The sequence below is a fragment of the Falco biarmicus genome, chromosome 1, assembly GCF_023638135.1.
Source record: "Falco biarmicus isolate bFalBia1 chromosome 1, bFalBia1.pri, whole genome shotgun sequence".
In the NCBI taxonomy this organism is placed as follows: Eukaryota; Metazoa; Chordata; class Aves; order Falconiformes; family Falconidae; genus Falco; species Falco biarmicus.
The window spans coordinates 59,288,586-59,311,841 of record NC_079288.1 but is presented as its reverse complement, the minus strand read 5'-3'; the positions used below and the strand labels follow the sequence as shown (position 1 = coordinate 59,311,841).

Below are 23,256 nucleotides of genomic sequence, written 5' to 3'. Positions count from 1 at the left end.
ATTAATTAAAAAATGCCAGCTGTGTGAAAAAATCATGCTAATCACACTCGGATAACGCAAAGGGGAATGTTGTCTGAATGAGGGATTGGTCTTATGTTTTATTGTACCACGTTCTCTTGCCTTTCTTTTTCTTGTACACATATTTATAATAATGTAAACATTTTTTTCAGAGAATGGAAATGGGATTTTGATAGCCAAAAAAAAAAAAAAAAAAAAAAAAAGGTGACCTGCCAGTAATCCTGAGCATGGCTGTTGAATGGATTTGACCCTGATTTCAGCTTTGTTCTTGGCTGGCAGGTGCCTGGAGGCTTTTCAGTCTACTTCAGAAGACCTTGTTTTAAAAACAGTAGTATTTGTCGCCCAATTATGAATGCAGATTTTGCATGTGTTTGTGATTTACAAGGCCTTGCTTATGTGAAACAGGCTATAAACTCTCCTTGGAAATGTATAGTAGTCTGGAGTAGATAATTACACTTTGAGAAAAGAGCCTCTGTTTCCAGTGAAAACACTGTAAAGTTATTTCAGAAATGCTCTGACCTCAGACGTTTCATATAACTTACACAAAATGCTTTCACATTTGTGCAGCAGCTAGCAGCTTGATCTCTGCCATCTCATAAACGAAAGCACAGAAGTGTCCCTGGGAAAAAAGCAGGATGTCTATGCTGTGGCCTACAAAGCTAGTGTTATTTTACTCACTCTGTTCTTTGTGTCTATACCCTTAAACAGAAGAAACCTTGCCCTCCTTTAAACAAATCTGTCTCCTAATCACACCCCACCCCCGCAAACCCAACTTTCCCTCAGATTTGCCTTCCTCCCTGCCTCCACTCAGTGTACACACACTAATAAATTCTGCAGCAAAAACCTTGGGAGAATTTCTCAGCACAAATGGAAAGAAGATGTCAAAGGCTGAGGCTAGGAATTTTGTTTTTAAAGTTGAGAGAACAATAGAGAACAATTGAAACAATGGGGGAAGAGCCAGAGATGGGTGAACAAGCCATGAAAGAATTGCATTAATTTTCTTTTGATGAAACCCCACTGGTTCTCTTCTCTAGCATCCAAAGGAGCTATTTTTGTTTGCAATTGTTTGTTTGTTTTTCAAGACTGTTGGTGGAAAGCAAAAGCATTGCAAACACAAGTGCAGAGGCTTGTGAGAATGTTTACACCAGAAATGCTCTTGTGGCCTTTTGAAAAGCTGTTTTTAACTTCTGGTACAATGAAGTTGTCAGATATATGACGTCGTGTGAAAAATGTGTGTGCTGGAAAGATGATTTAATAGAAACAATGGTGTGTGGCACATCATGAGAGCAAACACCAAACAGTCATAATTGCTGGCTTTGCCCAATAAAGAGCAATGAAAAAAACCCTGGATTTCAGAATATGATGTAGACAGGTAATTCTCAGAAAACCCTGTGCAGAAAAAGGAGAACAAAATTTAATTAAGATATGTGTTTCAGTCTTATTTAAATACAAATTTGGGTATGGATTGTGCTTTCAGAGAACTCATGACAGAGGAAATTACGCAAGGGAAAGGCAAGGGCCACTTCTGTAGGTAGAGACAGTTGAGCATGTTGCCAGCATTTGTAGCAGGCAGACAGTCTAGTGGCCCAGCAGATTTGCTGGCTGAAGCTCTTGTGTGAGCATGCTCCAACTTGTTTCTATTCCAGTGAGCCAGGAGTTCAGTGTTCAGGGAACTGATGCAGTCTCAGCTGTTTCAGTTTGTACCAACTGGCAGAGCTGTGGCAGGCATGCCTCGGGAAAGTTGCGAGCCAAAATCCATCAGAAGCAGGGCTACCCTTGGACATAAGAACGGCGTTGAGCATCTGGATGAAGACAGTAACAACTCCCACAACCACAGCATGATCCAAAAGCCAACATCTGTCTGCAGTCTTGGTCATGTCGTGTTATCTATAATTTCACGCCTAAGGCCCAAGAAACAGGATTCTGACTGTTGCAGATAGGGGTCATGTTATTTGCAGTTTGCAGCCAGTAAGATATTTAGAGCCAGTAATGGTTTGATAATTTGAGGAGATAGAACACATGAGCACAGCCCTTCACTTGTGCTCAGTGTTGACTGTGAAAAAAGGCAGTAACAGCCAACCCTGGCTGATTTTAGTTCATCCCATTCTGCAGTTACTGTTACTGATGGTATGAGTTTGTGAATTCACAAGCTCAATGGAATGTATGTGCATTTTTTAAAGTGGGCCTGCTGAAAATATACTCTAATGTCATGTCCAAGTAAGTATATGTGGAGTCTGTAACTAACAGTAGACAATGCTGCATGTAGATTCCAGAACACGTGCATTGGAGAGGGTCAGTAAGAGTTAAAGTATGAAAAAAATAGACGGAGAGACCTTAAAGGTGCAGCAAGGTTGTAATCCATTAAATTATTTTGTTTAATTTTTTTTGAAGAGGACAAGTTCTTGCAGGGTAACACAAAGTGGGCAGGGGTCATAGTTAATGCAGCAGATAGTTTTGCTTCAGCTAGTGGTGAGCACTGTCCTTTCTGAAGGAGGCGTGGGGATGTCAGGTAGCAGACTTGTTTCTATATCCTCTGCAGCAGACAGAAGAGATGGCAAGCTATGGAAGGAGAGGCATATGCTTTAACTCCTTGAAAGATTTAGCAGCAGATGCTCCTCTCTGGCATGCATTAGAAGTCCTTAAAAATAAGCAGAAAATTGGCTGCAATAGGGGTTCTCAAAGACTTGCTTGCGGTTGATCACATCTTTAATATACAGCAGACTGACCTTCCTTCCATTTGCATTTATGTGAACCACATGAATTTTTACTAGTATAAATTCTGAAATGGTTCAAATGTGCTCGGCTCAACTGGGTTGCACTTGGTTATTTCTAATTATGTTGCTGGTGGCAACCTTTTCTTGTGCTGCTTGCATGCAGGCACACACACACTCACTCTCTCTGTTGTAACAGTGGATGTTGCTAGCTTGGATGGCTCCTTCTCTGTTTCCAGCTGCTTTCATTATGTACCTCAGGTCTTTCTTTGTAATGAAACACCTGCGTATCTTTCAGAAAGCTGGAGGTAGAGTCTGCTCTGTGTAAGCAGCCAGTTCTCTGCAGACTGCTAGCATTTTTATTCACAAGATACTAACCTGAAAACTAGTGTTTTAGAAACCTGCTGGTAGCTTTCTGGAAGGTGCTCAATAAAAATGGCATAGGAAAGGGCCTCGCTGTTTTGTGATTCTGTCACCTTACTGTTTGGCTGGTGGTAAGTAACAATAAATATTACTTCTGCAAAACCATGTTATAAAAAGAGCTCATTTTGCTTGAAACAGTGTGCTTGAGACTAAACACCAACTTCAGCTTTGCCGAAGCTAGGAATGGAAACACTGCTTTTAGATTCCCTAATCCATTTTTCTTTGGCAATCTAAGCCAAGGAGGGTGCCAAAATACATGACAGATATATATGTCTCTGAATTTATTACCTGCACTTGCAAAGGAGTTTTATAGTCTTAGAAAACATTTACTATCTGGTAGGAGATAAACTGTTGTCCCTAACCAAAATCAATAGAAATTTTGCCATTTCAGGCATAGTTTTGCTTGTCTGCTAGTCTGATTCAACACAAGGGGTGAGCAAGCTATTCAAGAAATAACTGCAGAGTGCCGATTATTAGTACAGTGAACAAGCCAGCTCTGGAATAACCCTGGCATTTGGAGTGAAAAATAATAAGGAACTGCATTGTGAAGAAAAAATCACAGGCTGGTGCAGACCTGTTACTTGCTGTATCTCAGGACTTCGTTAGTATCAGTAATCTATCTTTGCTTCTGTTTCTTTCAGGGCCCTCCTGGTCCAAAAGGCGAGAAGGTGAGTTGATGTACGGGTGACACTAACAACGTGAATGGAAAGTCCTCCCAGCATGAACTAAAGAGACCGTTTCTATTGACGCAGTGTAATGTTAGATTATGTAAGAGAGCTGGGTAGCACACAGATGCTGTGTTAAACCTATCATCTCATCTTTCCACTTTGCAGGGAGATCAAGGTGATCAGGGCCCTCGGGTAAGCATCTTAAAAAAAATGTTACACTTCCCCCTCGCTCAGTAGGCAATTAGTCTTTAGTGCAAAACTAAATTAAATACACTGTCTGAGCTAATTATGCTTATTAGCTGCATTTACCCTGCATGTTGAAGTTAAATGTCTGCAGGACAGTAATACTGAACATGACCAGATAGTGTCTGGGAAGATTTGAGTAACAATAGTAATGCATTAAAATATAGTTTCCATTACGGGTGGAAGCAGGTTTCACAGTGATTTTGCTCTGCTGTTTAAAAGCTGGCTTTCCTAACCAAACCTTTCAGTTTTCCCAGCAATGTTTTCACGCCTTGCATGGGCTTCCACAATGCAGAGGGACGGTGGGTTTCTAATAAAAATGTACTTCTAGATTTCATGTAAAATATATCTAGTATTTAGGGAATTATAAACAACTATAATGTATGCATGTATTAGCTCTTTTTCCTTACATGTATCTATTTAATATTTTTAATAGCAACAATATTATCACCTCATAAATACACCCAGACAGTTAAACAGAACATGGTTTAGTTGTGGAAATGTAAAGGTTCTTTTAATTTTTAACTGTCATGTTTATTTTAATAGAGGAATACAGGGATGAAAGTTCAGATAGATTGGCTGTGCCTCTTCAATCTTTACATCTGTGCTTCGTTAGAAAGTATTTAATTACATTGTTCTGATGATGTAGTGACTCTCTTCAGTTACACATTTATAAATTTTTCCATAACAAAGTGTTCCATGATATTTTTTACTGTCAACTATGATAAGTATTTTGAATTTGCAATTTTATTGAAGTATTTTGTTTCATATTATTTTATGTATTTTAATTTAATTTCATTTTACTGTTTGCAGTCAATAAGATTATCTAAAGTCACAACATGTTTTTATATCTGAATTTGATGTTGGTGCTACCAGTGTTAATTACCTACAGGGTGTCCAGTTATGTTTGGGGATATGACTGCACATTATAAAGACAGAGGCCTATTACTAAACAGCTTTAAATATTATTTCAGTTGAAACTCAAAAAGAAGAATTGGAAAAGTATTTAAAGAATTAAAAAGGAAGTAGAGGGTAATAAAGCGAGGAATATTTTTTTGTAGGCTAACTAATACAGACACTGAAGATTCTGAAGAATGGGAAAATTTCCTTTTAATTTCTAAGCAAATTTAGTATCTCTCAGGAGCCGTGCTGGGCTGTGTATTTTGGCTGGTTCTGTGCTACAGAACCTCATGAGGAACATGAGGAGAGCGAGGAGAGTGTCTGTGGCTTACGAGAGGATGCTCCATTCAGATAGTGTGAGTCAGGGGTCTGCGCACAGGTGCTTGCACTAAGTGACCTTATGTTCAGAAGAACTGGTGGTTCATTCAGAACAGGAGAGCACATTTGATGGAGGCATTAGAGAGGGATGCAGTAACAAATAAATATGGAAGAACAATGTTGTAAAGAGTATTACATAACTTGAGGGTAGGAATTTGGAATTATGAGTGTTGGAGAAGTTTCCAGGGAAAGATCCAGAGGTCTAAACACAGAAAAGCAATTGAAGTGGTGTCAACACAAGGGAATGATGATGCTCTTTTTTCTTATGGTGGCACAAAATGTCAGAGCAGAGGACAGTTTTGGAAGGAAAGCAAAGGTGCCATAGCTTCCACTGGTGTAGATATCCTGGCAAAATATTGGAGAGATGCAAGAACTGGAGAGTAGATAAGTGTGCGAGGCTTTCAGTCCCTGGGCTAGAAGTGTTGGCGATACCCAGTAAGAAGATGCCAGTTTTTTCGGTGCTACCTTATAAGAGGAAAACCTGCAAGAGCTGCAGTGGAATATCTGCTACACAGAAACCATTGTGTGTCCCACTTTGCCAAGACATACCCCCTATACTGGAAGGCAGTAGAATCCTTACTGGACCACACAAATTATGGTTATGGCTACTTTGTGGGTTTGATAAATCAAGTACAGCTAAAAAGCAAAAAATATCTAACCTAAGGAATTCACGTTTAAGGACATCTGCAGCAGTAGCTGGCAGTTGAGATTGAATTCTATATCTGAATGTAGAAAAATAATAAGTTCAGAAGTAAAGAGGAAGAGGTGGAAAATAGCACCTTGTGGGTTGGCTGAACCTCCACGGACTGTTTAGTCAGTGCATATTGTAGTAACATACCTCTTTTTTAACTATAAGCATATAAATTAGGTAATTTGCCCAGTCATGTTGTTATCCCTTTATCTCTTTTGAAGTGCATTTGAATGTGTTGTACAGCAGCTTCTCCTTTTTTGCCTTGTGTATTTCACAAGTAATAAGTACTACAAAGCCTCTAACCATTTTATGTTTCATGGTACAGCAGTTATCTCTTCTGATGACTGTCTTCAGCGTAAATCTGCTCAACTTACTGTGCCAGAGGATTTACAATATAATTAATGAAAAGTATATGTGTAAGTTAGTCATGCCCCAAATGAAACTAAACCCATTTAAACCTGGTTGGTTACCTTTGCATGAAGTTTTCCATCACTGCCTATGTAAAATAAATGGTTTTGGAAGTAATACCGTACTGTATTATTTTAGAGAAATGTTGTACCTGAAAGTGACTGTGGGATGACATCAACATTTGGATTTGCCAAGTCTACAGAAAGACTGGATATAGTATCTAAATGTGATAAACATTTTAAAGCTAATTAATCTTTTACAGATAAGGAGCCTGAAGTTTCCTTGGGTTTATATTTTTACATATTGGTTTGAAATTAGCATTTAGCTTAGCAAATATTTCCATTGTTCCAAGTAATTTTTATGACTGAAATTTCAAAATTACCCTCATTCTTTAGAAAAGCTGCTTCTTTTCCTCCAGGCATTTTCATTAGTAAAAGAAACCAAAGTAAAATGTAAAGACTGTCCGGGTCAAGCTGAGACCTTAAACTTTTAAAATTCTGCTGAAAAAAAAAAATATTTGTGAAAGAAGAAATTTTTACTTTCTGTCCTCACCAAAATTTTCACCTTGAGACTTTTGAGAGGTCCTTCTTTCCAAAAAAATTTCAAAAGTGTAAAAACAGAAATCATTTATCTTTAAAATTCTTATTCACAGTCACTGGACATGCTGAGTGTATATACTGAACTACTTGGAAGTTCAGGTTTTCTTGAAAATGTCTTCAATAAATTAATACACTAGTAGGAACCCGGCCCTGACAATACTACCCAGAGTTCAGGCAGCTGTATTTTTAGAATAATGGGTCTGGTTTTGTTTTGGTTTGGGGTTTTTTTGTCTTTTTTCAAAGAAACTGAGAGGTTTTCTTAAGTATTCAGAAGTAATCTATTGATCAATCTCCATCATACAGAGATGGCATAAGGGCTCTAGTTCATAATGTCATATAGCTTACTCTACTTATGTCCATACTGCCTGTAGAAAATGTGAGCTAAAGCAACATTCCAGTAGTGTGACTGATGTTGAAAATCATGCCCTGAGTGTGAGTTTGAGCAGCAAGTTAATACAGCTTTTGGTCACATGAGACCACAGATAAGGTAGTGGTGGATGCGTTCAAAAGTCCTAATCTTATTTGAAAAAAACGCTCTTTTGATCTCTTTATATATTTTTTATGTCAGATCTCTACTCATTACTCTAAAGTTCTAGTAGACAACATTTAGGTCAAATACAGAACTAGCTTTCCTCAATACCAGTGTAAGAAACAGTAATGTTAGTAAGTTTTTTGGATTCTTGTCTTTTTGCAGAGGACATGGCTTCATGACATGTCTACAGAAATTTGCATTACTGTTCTGAGCCATGTCAAAATTAAAAATAATGGGGTTTAGCCTGTGGACTATTAGAATAAATGCTGATGTCAGTCCGGTGCTCAGTTTCATTTGCTCAGCTCTACCGCAATTTAAAAAAAGCCTTTGAAGATTTCATAATGGTAGGATTGCAAAGGATATATTGCCAAGTAGAGATTGTACCATGACTAAATCTTCCGAGGTGAACATTTAGGAATGGAACAGCTAGTACTGAGTGTCTTAATAAGTCTGTTCTCATCCTTCTGTAAATGACATAATAAATCTCTTCTGTCATTTAGTTCAGATGCATGAGAGATTCCTTGTTTATTAGGTCCAGAAATCATCAGCTAGCAGCTGCCTTTAAATTGAACTTGGTCTAGGTACAATAAGAAACAACTCGGAGGCCATACTTAAGTATTTCACAAAATTATTTTCTCCTTTTGGTATGCTTAACTAAATTTTCCTAGCAGCTGGTTCTACACAGAACTGATAACATCTCTAAAATATCTTCAGCAGAAGAGATTAAGTTCTAGAAAGGAAAGGTATTCAGAAGTTTATTTTATTGTGTTATTTATTGACTCAAAGTTTTAAGATTCCTTGTGTACTGTTAAAAGAGTTAGTTTTGGGTAATGATAAAACATTCTTTTCTATTTAACTCTTTCCCCTTTGCTGATTACTTTTAATATATTTGCCACTTATTTGCTGCACACTAGAGAGAAATCATTGTTCTACAATAGAAATTTTGCGGGTTCTACTCTTATGTGCTGGCAAAGTATTTTAAAATTGTCTAATATTGACAGAAATGGTCCTGGAAGCAGTCTATTTACTGAAATAACTAAATACAAATATGTGTGTATATATAGATACAAGCTATCTCTTTAAGCTCAACTATTGCTTCACTTGTTACATTATAAACAAAACTTTTTTTACTGTCCCATATTAAAGGAAAATTAAAGGTATCCAAGTGATACATTTTCAGCCAATTTTTCTTTTAAGAAAACTTTAGAAAGTCTGGTTTTAATATGTGTGCATTATTACTTGTTAATATTTTTCGAAGGAATGTGTAACAAATATTTTGAACCTTTTCCTGTTCCTACTGACAATAAATGGAAAACCTCTGTTGATGTCATTAGAATCAGTACCTCATTCATAAATCAGAAAATACTAGTTACTGAGTGATGATCAAACCATGATCATTAACTACTCACCCTCTTTTAAAGCCATCATATTTTGTATTATGTTTCATTCAAAAGTTGGTTGGTGGTTTTGGGGTTTTTCTTTTAGAATGGAATAGGTTTGCTTCATAAAATAGATAGTACTATATAAATTAACCTGATTTCTTGCCTTTACCAAAAGCAGGATTCCATTTTTTGGAGGCATTGCAACTGTAGCAAATGTAGGTAAATCAGTGATGTAATAGGAAGCTTTGTTCCCAAAGAGTGCATGACGCTATTTTTATCCTCATTCAACATCTTGGCAAAGCAAAAATGTATTGTATTATAGTCACAGTACTATATTAATTAAATAAAAATGTACATAATTTAAACATATTCTGTGAATTTCTTTCAGGACTGTCCTTGATGATGTTTGATTAGATACTACTAAAGTTTCTCTTAACTTCTATAAATACTGCTCATTAATTTTATCTGCCTTAATAGAAGGACTACATAGCTTTCATTAGCATAAATTAGCATTGTCCCCACCCTTTTCTTTTCTGATTAAATACTCTTTGGTTTCACCTATATGAATACACTGCAAAAAGCTGTGGCAAAGGTGGTGATACAGTGATGCTATTCCCTTAAGTGGTATTCTTATGTCTGTATAAAAGCTTATTTTCTGGTTTACTATGTGTTACATCAAACATATAATATAAGCACAGTACTGCTTTAAATTCATACTTTATCAGTATGACTACCCACATAGTTATTTCTTCTGTTATTAATTGTCCTGTGTAGAGCAAATTACAGTTCAAGTTATAAACTATATATAACCACTGTTTCAAACTGTACCCTTAATGTGCCACAATAAGAAGGCTAAAAAATGTTCGTGATTCTTTCTGTTAACATAACTTTCATGAAAGTAACATCACTGAGAAAACTGCTGGAATCTGGTTTAATGTCAATTTATCATGAGCAGTTAATTTAACTTCTCAGACGTTGTTTCCTTATCTGCTACATGGCTACAGGGGTGTTCACCTGCTGCATTCCTCGGACTAATTATCTGTTCTGCTTCACTAGTACTAGGCTGATGTGGCTCCCCTGTTTTCCATTAAGCTGAAACTAGGGTAACAAATTGGAGCAAAGTAACCTGGAGCTTTGTAACTAGAAGAGGTTAGGAAAGAACTCAGATTGTACTGGCTGCCAACTTTGTCTGAAGCATTGGGACACTCAGACTTGAGATGTGCCTCCTTTCAGAGTTCATGGGAGCATCCTTTTGGCTCTGGATGGCTCTCCAGGGCCAAGCTATGCCTTTGATGTTTTGCTCCTGAGGTTCCCCTGGGGAATGCAGAACAGCTGTGACACTAGAGTGCCACATACTTGCTCCCAAGACAAGGATGTTGTCATTCCTCTCTAAGAGCTAGGCAATGCACATCTTCAGTCACCACCAGTTGGTTTGCATCTTGCCCCTTTTTAGTAGTGACAGAGGAATGGTGAGGAAGGAAGTCTCTGAACATCCTGTTCCTTTTTCTACAGCCCTGTCCTGTGACTGAGAAAACATCATGTAGTCATTCCATCTCAAACTGCATCTGCCACACAAAAACACTGCAATATTTCACACTTGATTTAGACCAATATGATCAAAACCAGCTCTAAAACCCATCCAGCCCTAATAAATATCACAGAAGTGGCTTGAACCACTTACTTGTATTGCATAACTGCAGTGGGTATAAAATTTGAAGAGAAAAATAAGCCAGGGGAGAAGATTTTTGCTGTAAGAACCAACTTTGGGGGGAGGACCAACCCATCCTGAAGTTAACTTGATGCCTGCCACCACTTTCAGTGAGAGGAGTAGGTTTACCTTCAGGAAGGGTATTCTGTGTAGGTCAGATAGTGATCACTCATCAGAACTCGTAACAGAGTTGTGTGGAAAACACATTTGCATCACTGAAAATTCATCTTTAATACTAAGACCAAAATAGAGAGGTTTTTTCCAGCTTTGTTCATTTTGAGTGCAGCATCAGGTAGAGTTCGTTGTGAAAATACAGAGATTGTTATAGGAAATAACGCTTTTATAGTGATACGTTTGTGCTAGTTCTTTAAACGTTACATTTTTATTATTTTAATACAAAGTCTATATTGTTACATAATGTATTCAAATTAAAGGTCTTTGCCGAATGATTGCCTAAGCGAAAAGAAATTCCTGGTTCCTTGTCTTGTTGTGGTGCACTGTTTTAGTTAGCAGATTTGCTGATGGAGAAAGCAGCAGCTATGATAAAAGGGATTGTATAAAAGAGCTCCCACTGAGAGTCCATGGCACCGTACAGGGTGATACCAAACACTGTATTCCCCAGGGCAGTTACAATAATTAGCTGCAGGACTGGCACTTGGTCTGAGGGATTAATTAGAACTGGAGGTAGTGTTGGGGGGAGGTAAAGCAGCCATAAAGAGTGTCAGGATCGCTCTGGCCTGAAGCCTGTGTGATTTGATGTGAAATAGCAGCAGCTGGCTGTAACCTTAGGAAGTGCAAGTGAACAGCAGGTGGTAATTCCTGTCTCATTTACCATGTCTTCACAGGAACATGTAAGCTTGTGCAGCTTGGGTTTATTGGCAGGTCAGAAGGAAAATCCTAAGGAGGACTGTGACATTTACTATACTAAGCAAATGCAATAGTCAAAATGGAGTGTACGCAACATAGTGCAAAACCAGTAAAGCTGTTGCTTAATGTTATTATACTTGCCTTACGACGAGGTTATAATGAACTTATAATATTGACCTCATGGAGACCAATGCACAAAGCTGAATGTACTGTGAAATATCTAGGACTGCTAGTGGGAATTACATCTTTGAAGGCTGTGATGTATGTAACAGGAGGAGTATTCCATCTAAGTAAAAAATCAGAGAGAGGGAACAATATGTTCTGGCATCCTTTGGTTTTCTCAGTAGCTGTTGTATGGGGATGAGTAGGCTTTATCTGCATTTCCAGGTGGGTAAGCAGGACACTGCATTACATGGTCACATGCCTGTTAGCCTCCACCAAGCATCATGTTTTGCTTGGCATTTGGGCAAAAATTGCAGCGAGGCATGCAACAAATGTGCTAGTTTAGAAATTGTAACCAGCCAGCATTTCAGGGTGAGCTTGAGTCGCTGTCAGCAGAGGAATTTAGTGGGCCAGTGGTCGCTGTTGATCACTGTAGTGTTTTATATTCTGTGAGGGCCTCCCAGGGTGTAGAACGAGAGCCCTTCCTATGTGCAGTTCAAGAATCAAACCAAATAAAGAGAAAATTGAGTAACTTTGAATCCATCGTTGAGAACAGCTTTAGATAGAGAAAAAATAAAACAGATCTGGGGGATATTTGTGACTATATTTATAGCAGAGTGACAGGAAAGGAAGAGAACTCATTTTGTGGGAAGGATAGCTCTTTTTATGCCTTTTTAGAAGCTCATTGTTTGCCAACATTATCTTCCATGGATGCCAGAAGATGCAGTGCCTTCTAAAGCCTCCCACACATGCAAAAACTATGTACCCATTATAGTTTCTTTGCTGGGTTCCATTTCATATTCACGTGTTTCTGGCTGTCTCCAAATATGCCTGTTACATATGGGGAGATGATCCAGATCCAAGCTGGCACGGCATGTCTCTGACCATTAGGTCTGAGATTATGCCTGCTTTGGGTGAAGGAAAGAAAGCTTTGTCCTACTTGGGAAGAAGCTGAAGTTACTAAGCTGCTGATGGAAGAATGGGATTGTCCCTTTTTCCTCATGCGTTGTTTATCTAGGCAGAAAACTGCAGTTCTGATAGCTGCTCTTGAACTGGTTCATGTGGTGTTGGGAAGTATTGAGAATTCTGGGGCTGGACTGTGAAATGTAAATGTCTTTGTGTGGAGCTACACAAAACTTTAAAAATTCTTTCACTTCCTCTCAAGAAAAAAAATATCTTTCATGGCAAACCAGTATATTTTCTGAGTAAACTCCTTTCTTAAACAATTCTCAGCTCTCCTTCATGTTCAAGAGAGATAAACCAAACCTAATATGAGTTTTGAGCTTCTGCTTTTTAAAACGTCGAATTGAAAATATGCTACTTTTAGAGGTAGCTGGAAATTACTGTGCTGTAATCCTAAAGGCTAATGAGTAAAAATGAAGTTGTTAAAAGATTCTCTGTTTATCCTCTTTTTTTTTAATAAATGAGATTTAAAGTTTATTGCTTGCTACTCAGATTTTAGTTATTTTGTAGGTTTCTTGTTTGTACTCATTTCCATTACACGAGTATTCAAGTTTTATTTAGAAGAGGAATGGACCATATGCACAGCAGGGCTAATGAGTCACAGATGTAAAGATTCTGGCATGGTACTATCTAATAACTTCTTTAGCTCGTATTCCATAATGAGATAAATGTAAATATTATACATCTGTTTTCTAGATGATTTATCATTCCAGTCTTAGCAGTGTCTCAGGAGTGAGTTTCTTTAAATGTTTGGAGGTTTAGTCTATTTTGGTTTTGTTTTCTTTTTACTTGTTTCTAAAGAGGAGATTTCAGGTCACTGAGCCACACCATGTTCGTCAGAATGGAGTGGGAAGGCTGGTAAAACTGCCACTGGCTTTATGGGATCCATTTACAGGGTCTTAGCTTGTCTCATGGTTATATATCAGGAATAAAGATGCTGAATGCAGCCCAGAGGTGCTACTGAAGGACATGTATGCATCATGTACCTTTTTCCGTAAAGACCAGTGCAGTCTTCGTGATCCAGAGGATCTCTGATGTGAATGTATGTGGAGTTGAATAGAGCAAATATTTGTCATATTGAAAGAATCTGCTGCAACTGAGGGACCTGGCAGGCTGCTGTTGCCTGTTGGTGCTTTCCACCAGGCCAACGAGACTGCAAAGGTCTCTTGCACTGTGGCAACATGGGTTGCCCCAGCAAAGCCTTCATGCAGGATGTCTTGGAAGCCACCTTGTCTGGCAGCCAGAGCCAGGCACAGCCTTCCCTTTCAGAGGTGCCAAGCTGCAGTCCTGCAGCCATACACTCCAGGCCTCACACAGGGGCTGTGCCACCAGCCACACCTCATAGAGGTGGCATGGTGCATGCATGCATGCGGGGAGCTTAGGGCAACCAGACTGTATTTTAATCTATTTCCTCAGCTGATGCATATCAGCCATTGAACAAGCCTCTACTTCAGTCAGCGTGCTATGCTAAAGGCAAGGAGAGGACTTGGGCATTTCTTTCTTTAGGAGTTCACTGATCAGCTCTATAAGGTTTCAGTTTTATCAGAATGTCTAATTTGCACCCTACAAGGCAGCACAAGAAAGGTGTTGAACTGAGAGCAAAATTCACCCCTTGTATTGTCACAGCAGGCCACAATTACCACACTCTTCTTTTTTGTACCAGTACAGTGCAAATTCTGCACGTGTCAGTAGCATAGGATATGCAAAACCATATGCAGCACACAGCACTTCAGGGGAAAAAAAATTGCCCTGCATAAGAAAATGCAGCTATGCATACGTTTTGAAAATATTGGCCTTGGCCATTTCAGACTACCCAAGATGTAGCAGTAGATTGTTGTTCAGTGTTTATAATTGTGTACTTATTACCAGTTTATGTGCTGAATGTCATATGTTAAACAGAATGTGAGGAGCAGGAAGTTAATCATGCAAAGCGCTTCAAAATCCACTGTCGCTGCTGTCAAGTTCTGCAGCAATCCAGAGTCAAAGCTTTCAGCATAGCTCTCTTGAAGTGCTACAGCACATTTCATTTGAAAATGGCTCAGTCATCTGCTGGCTGATAATCTAACAACTGTCAAATGATCATAACTATTCACTGTAATTTTAAGAAAATTAATCCCTGTGGGACTGCTCCTTCTAAAATCTCTTGATATTCTTGTAGTGAAGTAACAACCTGCATCTGCAGTGTAGTGCAAACCTAACTGTTTCCCATATGACAGAGAGGCTGTTTCCTGTCAGTAGGCAATGTGGGGTATACTAAACAGTGTTCATTCTGTTTGTCTGTTAGTAAATTGTCTCTGTGATGTTTGTGTTGTGCTGTTTTGGTACCATGTTATGCTGTGTCCCTAGGGTCTGCCAGGCTTCCCCACAGTCGCTGCTCTGCACAGTAATCAGATCCTCACCGTCAAGGTTTGTGGCTGACACGTACCTGTTCAGTCAGGTCTCTCTGTATCAGCATAAAAGTGCACATGAAAATTTGTTTTTACCATGGAATACCAATGAATCCTTATGGTGGACCTAAGTCAACCCTTACAAATTGCATTGGTATAAGTACCCCTGATGCAGAGCATGGCATCAAATCTGTAACTGTGTATAGTGTTAGCCCTGGAAACACCCACAATCCCCATTATCCTGGTCAGTATTTTATTTTCAGATGAGATTTTTCTGTAGTTCTGCTTCCCTGAGGCACACAGGAGTGGGGAAAATGCCAGTGAACTCCATACTGGTTACGTAGAGTCAGCTTTTTGTGTTAGATATCAGAGGTTTAATCTGTACATACAGATTTTTGCAAATTAAGCAGGAAGGATTGAAGCAATCTGGTCAAGCTGGAACTCCAGTCCTTATTAAAATCACACCATTCTTCATGGCACAATATGCTGGTTAGAAAATCTGACTGAAAGCTGAACTGGTGCTTTGTCTCTAGAAGCTTTGCTGAAGGAACAGCATATAAAAACACTTATTCTTAGAGCCCAGGTAATGAAAAAGTTAATACACTTGAAGAATTCTCACAGAAAATCTGTGCAGAAAAAACTTACACAGTTAAGTCATTTATACCATTAATTCATAAAGTGTCGTGTCCTGTACGTTAGAGGTAAATTTCTTCAAAACAAAATGCACAGTTTCTGTCAGGCAGAAGCACCGGTTTGTATTATTTTAGCTATGATAAATCTAATGAATATGTCTTTATTTCTTTCTCGGGCCTTCTGATGTCTATTCTTCAATTCTCTCATCTCTGATCTTCAACCTTTGACCTCACCTGCCTGATCAGATGGTGTTTCCTAAAATCAATCATGGGTTTCTCTCTGCTGATCAGCAGCTCATTAAACGCCGCCTCATTAAGGTAGTGCTTCATCTCACTGGAGTCTGGTTCTTCTTTACATTCAATTTACTTTCTGCTGTACCTGTTTTGTAAGATGCCTTCTTATAGCAGGTTGTTAATACGAAAATGTTTTTGGAATGAAGCAACTGTTAATGATATTAACAATTTAAAGGCTATGGGTAGCTTTGCTAAACGATCCACATTTAAGATGCAGTCAGCTTTTTACAGCAGTTTGCAGTGGTGTGCTGGAATTTAAATAACTTCAGCACCATTTTTTGGTGTCTTTTTTTTTTTTTTTAAAGGTGAAGGTAATATGTTTTGACAACTCTTTTGAAAATTGGCTTTTAGAAATGAATTAGTAGAAATCATTAAGAGAGTCACATTATTGTCACTGTAAAGCGGTTCCCCAAAACAGATGAAAAATTACATACAGGTTCCTGGAAATGCAGTTATTTTCTATGCTCATTTTTTAAATCTATCCATGCATCACTGATTGGATTGGAAAATTGCCATGCAAACTGAATATTCTTACATTCTACTTCTCTTTGTTGCCTCAGCTTTGTTATGATTATGCCAATTGTGAAGCAAACAGCTGCTTATTGAAAACGGTTACTTGCTCTGGAGAATTAGACGAGTAAAATACTGCAAGGCTACCCCAAACTTTGGCACATGTCCTGTAGTAGGACAAGCCATTTAGAATTTGAACCTCTGCTCTATGGCTGATTGTACTGGACAGATAAAACCCCTGGTCTTCAAGGCAAAGTGCAGACTCTTGTCACAAGCAGTGAAGAAGCCACTGTCCAGCTTCTTCTAGCCTGGCACTCTTTCTGGGTAAATCTAGCACTCTTTCTGGGTAAATCAATGTCTTTTTGTGTAGTTGATGGCTCTAAAACAAACTTGTGATGAGTTTTTTTGTTGGTTTAGGGGGACCAAGGACAAGCTGGACCCCCTGGGCCTCCAGGACCACCGGGACCTCGAGGTCCCCCAGGAGATACCGGCAAAGATGGTCCTCGCGGGATGCCTGGCTTACCGGTGAGTTAGTCTGTTGCTGTCATGTTTCCAAATTCCTCTCAAGTGTATGCCAGCTCAGTTTCAAAAATGTTTTCTGAGGCAAGACTGGCAAGTAAGACATGTGGAAGCTGAACCACTGGCAGATTTCATGGTGTACCTGAAGTCTCACATATACAGGGCAAGTTCATAGCAGGGCCAAGAGTAACACCTAGGTTCCTTGCCTCCCACCCTTGACAGTTTCCCCACACGTTCTAAGGTTTCCCAATTGCTCATTGATATTTAATAGCTGCATAAGGAGGGTCTGTCCCTCTCCACAAGTAGTAAATGTTTCTACTTACACTGCAAGACAAAATTGAATTTGAGATGTCATAGCATTGGATGGGCTTGACTTTTCACCTCCCGATTTAGCCTCAAAAATCATGGAATTTAAGTAATAAACTACTAAATGCTGCCCAAAATGTAGTGAAGTTTTAAGTCAGATTCTGCCATCTTTACACAAGTCAGATGGAACAATTTTCTTTGGCTTATCCCCTGTATTTCACTAGAACAACCAGCAGAATCCAGTATATAGCTTATTGTTTGGTTTAAGCACAGGATCAGACCCACCACCTTTGGCACTTCGTAATCTGATGATTAAACGCTTTTTAAACAGATGCATAAACACGTGGCTTTTTTTTAAAAAAAAAAACAAAATATGAATATGGTTTTGGTTTTATATTTTGCAGCCTCCTTGATTTTCATTTTTTTAAAATAAGTACCCCTCTTTTTCATCACAAATGCCACTGTGTTATTAGTGTGGAAACAGAACCACAGAGAGGAATGAGATGTGACAAGTGAAATACCGCATGTACAGATACACATCCTCACACACCCCCATGATAAGTAAAGATCGCAGCCAAGAGGACACATAGGGAACTAGCAAGGGACCAACACTGAAACATATTTTTTTTTAAGAAAAAGGATTGCTCATTATGTGGGGCCAGGACAAGAAGGCATTACATGTCCCTGTAGGGCCTTTTATAGGTGAAACCAAGAAAGAAAATATCCACACTCTTGTTCTGGCCCTGCTCGGGTTACCTCATCTGAAATTGTATTAACTGTACAAATATAATATAACATGATGATAATAGTAAGACTCTGCTAAAATTTCCTGTGAAAACCCAGCAAGGCTTGCCAATTAAGACCTGCAGTACTGCAGCGTTGCCTCTGCTGCTGTTTTGGTTTGGTTTGTATTTTACCACCATTGCCCTTGAAAGTTCTAGCTCAAGGTTATGAAATAACATGAAAAATCTGTTGCTTCCATTGTGTTGCTTTACTTTGACCAGCTACTCATTTCTTGTTAGTCCTGCAGGAGATCAGGCTTTGGGCCTGTTGTGGTTTAACCCCGGCCAGTGACTAAGTGCCACGCGCTGCTCGATCGCTCCCCCTCACCCAGGGGGTGGGAGGAGAATCGGAAAGGAAAGTGAAACTTCAGGGTTGAGATAGGAACAATTTAATAATTGAAATAATATAAAAATGAAAGAACAATGATAGTAATAACAGTTGTAATGAAAAGGACGGAGAGAGGGAGAGGAATGAAATCCAAAGGGAAGGGAAGAAAGAAAACAAGTGATGCACAACACAACTGCTCACCACCCGCTGACCGATACCCCGGCAGTCCCTGAGCAACGATCAGCCCACCCTGGCCAAGTCCCTCTGGTTTATATACTGAGCATGATGTTTTATGATATGGAATACCCCTTTGGCTAGCTGGGGTCACCTGTACTGGCTGTGTCCCCTCCCAATTCCCCGTGCCCCTCCAGCCCTCTCCCTGACAGGGCCTGAGAAACTGAACAGTCCTTGACACAGTATAAACATTACCCAGCAACAACCAAAAACATCAGTGTGCTATCAACACTGCTCTCACACCAAATCCAAAACAGCACTGCACCAGCTACTAAGAAGAAAATTAACTCTCCCCCAGCCAAAACCAGGACAGGGCCTCATCTGGGCCTGCCTTGTGTTGTTTTAGTATGGTAAAATTGGCTGCCAACAGCACAGTGGCTTCTGGTTTGCTGTAGTGAGGGTGAGACTGAAACCAGAACCCATTTCTGACTGCAATGATACCATTTTTATAATTCATGCACAAAAGGCCAGCAGAATCAGCTGGTGTTGCTGATTACAATGTGACTGTGTGTTGCTTCGGGTTTTGTGCTTTTTAGCAAAGGGAACATTAGTGTTTCTCATAACAGGAAAGTCATGCATTTTATGCAATGAGGTCATTCCGTTTCATAATAGTTCTGTAGTGATTTTGACTTTAGATGGCAAGGGAGAGTTTCTTTTTATAGTTTTTTAAGCTGTGGCTATCTTAAGCCCTATAGCATTATGGAAAATCAGTTGATAATACTGCTTTAAAATCATATACAAAAAAGCACTTGGATAGAAACCATCCAGACAGATTGCTGACTGTTATTACCATCCCGTTCCTTGCTACTGTCCTGTACCCTCAGGTTAATGTTTCTGATCCTCAAAAGGCTTGTTCCTCCATAGTTATGTGATATACAGTTGAGCAGCAGAACTGTAAAGGGAAAGCTTAGCTGAGAGGTAATGACAGCTTTCTATTTTTAAAAGGCTTGTGTGGACCTTTGAGCTGAAGAGCTGAACAACAGTAGCCACACTGTGTTATGAGCAGGGACATTGCAACATCACACAGCTATAGAAGGATGTCCTTACAGTGGCCAACCACAACTAGAAGGCAGTAATACCCTCCTTGCAGTGCTAGGCAATGCAGGGGCTTTTCTTCCAACCTGTCCTGCTCAAGCAAGGAGCTTTGCAATCACCAGAGCTATAAGATGATGTTTTGGCCCTTGCTTTTCCCCATGCCTGTACACTTGCTGTGTATCCTGAAAAAGTCAGGCAGCCAAGGTAGCAAGGCACAGTGAGCAACTCCAGCAGCCACCATTACTTCTCTTCCACAGTGTAGCAGGGCTGGGAGCAGCCTGTGAGCCCACACCTCTCCATCTGTGCCCACACATCTCCATCTGTGTCATTACCACCTTGCATACTGGAAGTGTTCATCCTGATACAGATACTTAAAGCTTCTAGAGATGTAAAGGTGTTGGTTTCTCAGGCAGGAAACCTTTAGAGCTGAGGAGGTAGAAATGCTAGGGAAATGCCATTGGGCCTACTGCCAGGAGAGCAAAAACCAAGGAAGGGGTGTAAGAAAAGGTTGTGAAGCCTTCTGCTAAACTTTTCTTTGGATGTCAACAGAAGAACCTGTTGGAACCAGAACATACTTGCGTTCCTATGGCATGATACCTAGAATAGGTTACTTCCCTTTGCATCGCACAGAAACCAGCACAGAGACTTTGAAACTTTAACACCTCCAAGAAGAAGTAAAAGGAGAATAAGGATTTTTGCTGGTAATAAGACAAAAGAGCGTGATGCAAACTCTTGAAATTATTTCACCATTATCTCCAAACATTTATGAGGATCTCTTGATGCTCACATCAGGCTGTGTGATTACTGTATATGTAAGTTAGCAAGGCTTCAGAGTGAGATGAAAAGTCCAACAGGTCTGGCTAATTAGCTGTCAGAAATCTATGCCTGTGTGGTTTCTCTCTCCTGGGTGTCTTGGGGTGCAGATGCTCCTGTGTGTTTTCTTCTGAATGGAATGCGCACATACCCGGAGAAGCAGTTCTGATTCTTTTTGGTTGCCAAGAACAACAACCTCAGAACAGTTATCAGGTTTTTGATAGTTCTCTTTTATAACAAAGCTGCTAAAGAAGATCCTGCAGCTGTGCTGATACAACAGCATATGGATTGCCCTGTGCTTTCTTGGGTTTATAAGGGAGTGATCTATAAACCAGATCACTCAAATGGTAGGAACTGTTTTTTGGATGGATATTTTTAGTTCACATTGTACAACTTACATGTTTTACTGTGTCTACAGACAGTTGTATGTGTTCATATGGGAAGAAAGGGGAGAAGGTAGATCCTGACTTCTTGTAGATCTGTGCCCACAGAAAGAGAATACATTGGCAAAATGAAGGATTACTGTTTTAAAAGCCAATCCAAGTATTTAACAGCTGAGTAATTATTGCATGGCTTCAAAACACCAATATTCATGGGTTTATATGGAACATGATAATTTCCAATGGTAAGTTATGCCTGCTAACGGAGGTGATGACACAAAGCAGTAATTTTGCAATATGTAAACAGGGGGATTCAGCACATATGTGAAAATAGCATTTCATTTTGTCCTTTAGCGCCATTGACTGCAAGGGAATATTACATTTGGAACCAAGGAACAGAGTCAGAACAACGATACTTAACTGTTGCCTCAAGAGCTATACCATTACAAGATTGTGAAATAGCACTTGGCCTCTTAAAATGTCTGAGGCTTGGCCTAGTAGTTTAGAAAGAAAAAAAGGTTATATATTTAATCTGCAGTCAGCTGCCATACCTGTTTAAGAGTGGAATTTTAAAGATATTTTATTATTAGGTAGAAAACTGATTTCAAGACATGTTACTGGAATTATTTTCTCCTTTTTTTATTGTCAGGGTGAGCCAGGAAAACCAGGAGAACAAGGACTGACAGTAAGTATTTGTCTCTTCCAGTTTATTAAGAAACTGTAACAGATACATGACATACACAGTTTTTAAAACGAGAAATTCCAAAAAGCTTTATAGCTGTGTATTTCCTAACTTTCCTTTGTCACAGACTATTTGAAGCCTCACTTGTGAAGAAAAGATGAGAAAGACAGCATACTTTTTTTACATACGGTTGCCCATTACATAAGGCAATTTTTTTTAACTTCCATAAGTAGAGGGAAATAAAACAGCTAAGGGCAAGGGCATAGCAAAGCAAAAAAAGAGCCGGGCCAGGTGTTCCCAGTTCCTGGCCCCCACTTATCACTGTCTCTGAAGTTGAGCTGTTTCCATCTTGAGACCATGGAGCAGCACAAGAACCATGTACTTGTTTTAAGGGCCAAAATCCCAGCTGTCTCTGTGGCAACAGCTCTGGCCCTTTGCCTGATGGAACAGCGCAGCATACTGAAACTCTCAAATATTCTTCTCTCCTGGGGTTTTGTATTTTTCCCTCTGTGTGTGTGTGAGAATGTAATAGTCAAATGAATGCATTTTTTACAAATATTAAGATATGGGAGTAGATGTTTTCTGTTGCATCAGGAATTAATTAACCCTATTCATTTCAAAGCAAATTGAAGCTCCACTGGTTGTAAATCAGCTTCAGGCACAGGGTAAGGCATCAGAAGTTTCTGCCTGTCACATATTCCCAGAACTGTGAAACATACAGAGTTTTTTTTCCCTTAAGTTCTCCCTAAACACTCATGGTCATTCCTATTTTTATGAGAGATGACAGAATTGTAGCCCGTGACATGTGGTTTTGATTCCTGAATGCTTCTGAGGAGGAAGATTATATGCTTAGCAATCAGTGCAGATATGATTGCTTTCTGTTGGAATTTATGAAGTTTTAAACAGGTGTGATGATATTTTAACTTGGCAAATTGCAAAACATTTTGAATTGACAAAATCCAATATTTTTTGAAGAAAAAACTAAGATTCTGAGACTCAGAAATACCTGCTGTGATCAGCCAGTTAAAGTGCTGTACTTTTAAAATTCAAGATAATTGTTTAACAAACCAAAATCAAAGCCTCCCAAATGTATTACCAAGGGCTTTTGCATGTTTTTGGGCTCTGTTTTCTTCTGTCCTTTTGGTTTCTGAGGGTCTGTTAATAATAGGTGCAATAGCTAGGAAGGGGGGGGGAGGGCGGTTGTTAGTTTTGTTTTCTTTGGAATAGTGTCCTATTTGACCTCTGGACAAAACTCACTCAGATTCTACAACAGTGTCTTCCTTCTATTCAAGACCAGATCTTCAGGTTCACAGAATTCCTGAGGGCTTTTAAAGCAAAACATAGTTCATCACCTTTTAGTCTCCACGTTCAGAAGATTCCCACTGCTCTAAAGTAACCATTTGTGTGTAAGAATACAGAGCTACTACAGACCTGTTTCTCTAAATGCAAGTGTGTTTCAATAAAGAAAAAAAGGTGTTTAAAATATCAAATTGGCAAGCTTGAGTTAGAGAAAGACCCCAGATAACATGAGTTTCCAGCTCCAAATGCCTGCTCTAAAAGTCAGGCTGACAGCTTAAATGTTACATTGTGTGTAGATCAAGTAAAGAGCATCAGAGTATCAGGGAGGTAATTAATTTCTTTTTATTCTTCTGGATGCTTCTGACATGCTCTTTATGCCAGTATAGATTTCCAGACTTTCTT

The 23,256-nt window shown here is 39.2% G+C and overlaps 1 protein-coding gene across 1 annotated transcript in view; it reads left to right on the top strand.

Annotated features, from left to right (window-relative positions):
• Positions 1-23,256, top strand: part of COL25A1 (collagen type XXV alpha 1 chain) — a 319,468-nt gene that overhangs the window by 212,756 nt on the left and 83,456 nt on the right. Inside the window, exons 6-10 of the mRNA XM_056359942.1 lie at positions 3,794-3,820; positions 3,986-4,012; positions 15,000-15,059; positions 16,894-17,001; positions 21,523-21,558. Coding sequence (XP_056215917.1) covers positions 3,794-3,820; positions 3,986-4,012; positions 15,000-15,059; positions 16,894-17,001; positions 21,523-21,558 — 258 coding nt within the window. The remainder of the gene's footprint in view (positions 1-3,793; positions 3,821-3,985; positions 4,013-14,999; positions 15,060-16,893; positions 17,002-21,522; positions 21,559-23,256) is intronic.